The sequence below is a fragment of the Chiloscyllium plagiosum genome, unplaced genomic scaffold (assembly GCF_037043375.1).
Source record: "Chiloscyllium plagiosum isolate Xiang-an unplaced genomic scaffold, Cpla_swu_hap1 HiC_scaffold_46, whole genome shotgun sequence".
Lineage (NCBI taxonomy): Eukaryota > Metazoa > Chordata > Chondrichthyes > Orectolobiformes > Hemiscylliidae > Chiloscyllium > Chiloscyllium plagiosum.
The window spans coordinates 56,478,035-56,482,766 of record NW_028270184.1 but is presented as its reverse complement, the minus strand read 5'-3'; the positions used below and the strand labels follow the sequence as shown (position 1 = coordinate 56,482,766).

The following is a 4,732-nucleotide window of genomic DNA, read 5'->3' as shown; positions in this document are numbered from 1 at the left end:
GATGGCCTCCTTCTTCAAAGACCGCAATTTCCCCACAGTCATGATCGACGATGCTCTCCACCGCATCTCCTCTAACTCCCGCTCCTCCGCCCTTGTGCTCAGTCCCTCCAATCGCAGCCAGGACAGAACCCCACAGGTCCTCACCTATCACCCCACCAACCTCCATATACATCATATCATTCTTCGGCATTTCCACCAGCTCCAAACGGACCCACCACCAGGGATATATTTCCCTCCCATCCCCCATCAGCATTCCGAAAAGACTACTCCCTCTGTGACTCCCTCATCAGGTCCACATCCCCCACCAACCCAACCTCCATTCCCAGCACTTTCCCCTGCAACCGCAAGAAATGCAAAACTTGCGCCCACACCTCCTCACTCACTTCCCTCCAAGGCCCAAATGTATCCTTCCATATCCGCCACAAATTCACCTGCACCTCCACACACATCATTTACTGCATCCCCTGCACCCGATGTGGCTTCCTCTATATTGGGGAGACAGGCCGCCGACTTGCGGAACGTTTCAGAGAACACCTCTGGGGCACCAGGACCAATCAACCCAACCACCCTGTGGCTCAACACTTCAAATCCTCCTCCCACTCCCCCAAGGACATGCAGGTCCTTAGAATCCTCCAACGCCAGACCACAGCAACAGGACGGTTGGAGGAAGAGCACCTCATCTTCTGTCTAGGAATCCTCCAACCACAAGGGATGAACTCAGATTTCTCCACTTTCCTCATTTCCCCTCCCCCCACCTTGTCTCCTTCCCAACCTTCGAACTCAGCACCACCTTCCTAACCTGTAATCTTCTCCTGACCTCTCCGCCCCCACCCCCATTCCAGCCTATCACACTCACCTTAATCTCCTTCCGCCTTTCGCATTCCCAACGCCCCTCCCCCAAGTCCCTCCTCCCTACCTATTATCTTAGCCTGCTGGAAACACTTTCCTCATTCCTGAAGAAGGGCTCATGCCCAAAACGTCGATTCTCCTGCTCCTTGGATGCTGCCTGACCTGCTGCGCTTTTCCAGCAACACAATTTCATTTCAAATTGCTTTACCTTGTTCGCCTTTTGTAAAACCCCCATATCCCCGCCCCCCAGAAATCTGTCAGTGACTGAAAGCCATTACTGTTTCAATCAACCGAATTCAACAACCAGCCCAAAAGTCACTGACACCTCCCACTCGTCTTTGTATCCGACAACACTGAACCCGAAGTGAAATTATAGGATCAATGACAGCTAGAACGCACTTCCTGTTATGGACTTGGCCAGACGCCCTGCAAATATTTTAAAAAGGTGGCCTGGCCCCTAAGCTTTTCTAATTATAAAGGAAGATGTGAAGTGGGTGTTCCCGCTGTGATACAACTCGTCAAATCACTCAGCTTTAAGCAAAACAAAAATCATTTAAACACGACACTGGAAACACATCCAAAGGAGAGCAGAATGTTAATTAACCTAACAGTGAAAAACTCCGCCGATCCGATGCAGTAACAATGAATAATTAATTGTTCCAATACAGTAATAGCTGATTAATGGCAAAAAAAGATAAATACAAACACAGATTCATACAGGCCGGAGGGAACAACATCCAAAGAGAGAGACTTCAATAGCAAGTTAGAAAAACCTTTTACTGAAGCTTGCAACTCGCCAGCACTCCAGCAGGACAGCTAAACAATCTCGAGGAATAAACTTGAACTCGGCGAACTGGCCACTGCCATTCCATTATTGAACGAGACGCTAAGGCACCTCTGCCTTTAGGACCTCTCCAGGAACAAGCACGAAATGACCTTTATAAACTGACAGCATCGTCACACACTCAGTGCTTTGTATTTATACCACTTCTCTAGTGATGGCTTTGATCCTTAATTCCACCCTCTATTCTTTATCATTAACAGCTCGCTTGAAGATATTTAATGCTTTCTGGAAGGAACACTGAAAAACATTTTGTGCTGTGTGTTCATTCCCAGGCATTCAGACGAATTCGAGTAAGTTTCCGACTTGTCATGTACGTTTACTGGCTGGGAGGATGGAATTCAGTCCGATAACTTTCACGTAAAATTAGGGAGGATGTGGAAACAAAATTCTCCAAAGTTGTTAATCTAGTCATGGTCCCTTATCCATTATTCGCAACTGAGTATACAATTTCAGAAACTGGACAATTGCTCGAATGTGATGAGCTACAGTACACGTGCGGAGTCAACTGTTGGCAGTTGGTAAGACCAGACCACAGACCATAATGGGATTAATGACAAAAAAAAAAACAATTCACAAGGCACGGTTATTTTTTTACAAAGGACAATTGTTTAAATGCATAAATAAGTTAAAATACATGACATTTGGGGTCCAACGCAGAAAAGAGAATGAAAGTGAAGTCTAGAATGCCAGGATCAGATCTTATTTTATTTAGTGTATTATGGAAATAAAACATTCTACATGATTGCAACTAATGTAAGTGATGTGTTGACATAATTGACTCTCTGGAGATGTGATGCATGTATAAATACATATTACATCTGCCTAATGTTGGTCATACTGCAGCCAAAGAAATTCTATTCCGACAGAAGTCATTCATTTTCAGAAATGGAGAAACCACCGATTTTATTATTGAAGGAGATTTATTATCCACTTCTTGCAGCTGTTTGTCTTCCAGGTAAGACATTGAACTTGTTTCTTTCGAGTTGATTTTAATTTATCCGTGTTAATGTTGAATATCATACATTTCCCATTGTCAGTGTTCACATATCATTGTCAAAAACAGTGTTTGAACACCTCTACTTTTTCCCTTTATCTGGAAGCATAGCTGATGTAATAACAACCCTCACAAAAGTGTCGCCTGCAAAGGCTTTTGTTGCTCTTTCGACAGTCTGACAATACCATACAGATAGATGGGACCACATTAAATATGGGTACATTTCCTGTTTTGTAGATCACTCAGAAAGTATTCACATCCTCTTAAAAAGTATCTTCTCCTCGATTTCAAACATGCATTGCAATATTACCGAAATGCTCTGTCTCTTTTTCAGCGAACACGATGACTGTTATAATTATCGTACGAGGAAACTGTGGTCTTTCTAAATGCATTTCTGCTTATCTGGTAGCCATGGCAACATCGGATCTCTTGGTCATTATCTATGATGTTATCGCATATCGCATTTTGAATTATCATTTTCCTTTTTCCTTCTTCTCCTACACACCTGTTTGCAAGTTCATTATATACATAGGTGCCACCAGTCTCGATTTAACTGTTTGGTTCACCGTTTCCTTCACATTTGACAGATTTGTGGTAATCTGCTGCCAGAAGTTTAAAACCCAATATTGCACAGAAAGAACCGCAACTGTGGTATTAATAACCATTTCGGTCCTGACCTTGTTAAAAAATATTCCACTTTTGTTTGCATATGTGTCAGAGCAAATCCTTAATAAAATCCAATGGGGCTGCCAGTCAAGCGTAACTTTCTTTGCTTCATCTCCAGGGATAGTTTTTGTCTGCGTTTATAGCACCTGGGTTGCTTGGCTTCCATTTATCTTAATTGTCTCATTTAATTGTTTAACCATCCGCCGTATTCTAATGGCGAATAGAAGTCGGATTAAACTCCATGGACACAGAAAGGAGAATCAAAGCAATACAGAGATGGAGAACCGGAGGAAGTCGATCGTTTTATTGTTCTCAGTATCTGTCAGTTTCATATTGCTTTGGTTGACACGTGCCGCTACTTTGGTCATTACCAGACTGTCAAACCCTAATTATTACCGAGGTGAATTTAACGACTCTAAATATATCGCAACTGAAACGGGAAATATTCTCAAGTTGTTGAGCTGTTTCCTGAACCCATGTATTTATGCAGCAACCCAGAACAAATTCAGAGAGGAGCTGAAGAATGTGGTGAAATCGCTATTGAGACGAACTTTCAAATATATTTTTAAAACTGTGGACAAGGGAAATGTATTTTAGGGGAATCTTTTTGTAGCTGAGACTTAATTTCATCTCGTTTCCCAAAATGGAGTTCTCTTCATCCCCCGGTAGTTAAAAACAAAATGATTCACGCAGTTATTTCATGGATTATCGAACCCCTAAATTCGACATGTGCAATCATTTCTGTTTAGTACGATGTTTGGTTGAATTGTACAAATTGCATGTCCTTTCAAGGATGATATCTTCAAACTCAGGTATCAATGTTTAGCAAAAAAGACTTGAGCTGTGATATTTTACACAAATATATGAATCTATTACTGATACCGGGATCAGATACTGAAAAATGTGTTGCTGGAAAAGCGCAACAGGTCAGCCAGCATTCAAGGAGCAGGAGAATGGACCTTTCGGGCATCAGCCTTTCTTCAGGATTCCTGCAACACATTTTTCAGCATCTGATCTCCAGCATCTGCAGTCCTCACTTTCCACCGTGATCAGATGCGTCAGGTTGAAATTGTCTGGAAAAGGAAATCAAAGATATTTCCGCCTCAAAATGAGAGACTGGCGATTTTTATGCAAATTTTGCAAGAAAGACACTTGATTTTCCGACATGACTACACACTGAAACGCCACCCTCAGCAACTTTCAACAGGCACAAATCAAACCAAGGAACGTCCATTCTTGCCGTCCTGGTTATTGCATGATAAGAAAAAAAATATTTTAACAGATGTAGCAAATAACCTCTGTCAATCAGCCCAAAGTGTACACAGGTATAATGCTGTTCTGTGCTGTACTTTTCTATGTTGTATGTTCTAAACCCGCAT

At 42.3% G+C, this 4,732-nt stretch overlaps 1 protein-coding gene across 1 annotated transcript; it reads left to right on the top strand.

The window, feature by feature from the left end:
• The first annotated feature begins 2,578 nt into the window (after positions 1-2,578).
• Positions 2,579-3,950, top strand: LOC148136350 (putative G protein-coupled receptor 139). Its single transcript, XM_087983782.1, has 2 exons — positions 2,579-2,648; positions 3,022-3,950. Exons 1-2 carry the CDS (start codon positions 2,579-2,581, stop codon positions 3,948-3,950), a joined length of 999 nt encoding a protein of 332 aa, XP_087839908.1.
• Positions 3,951-4,732: the final 782 nt, after the last annotated feature.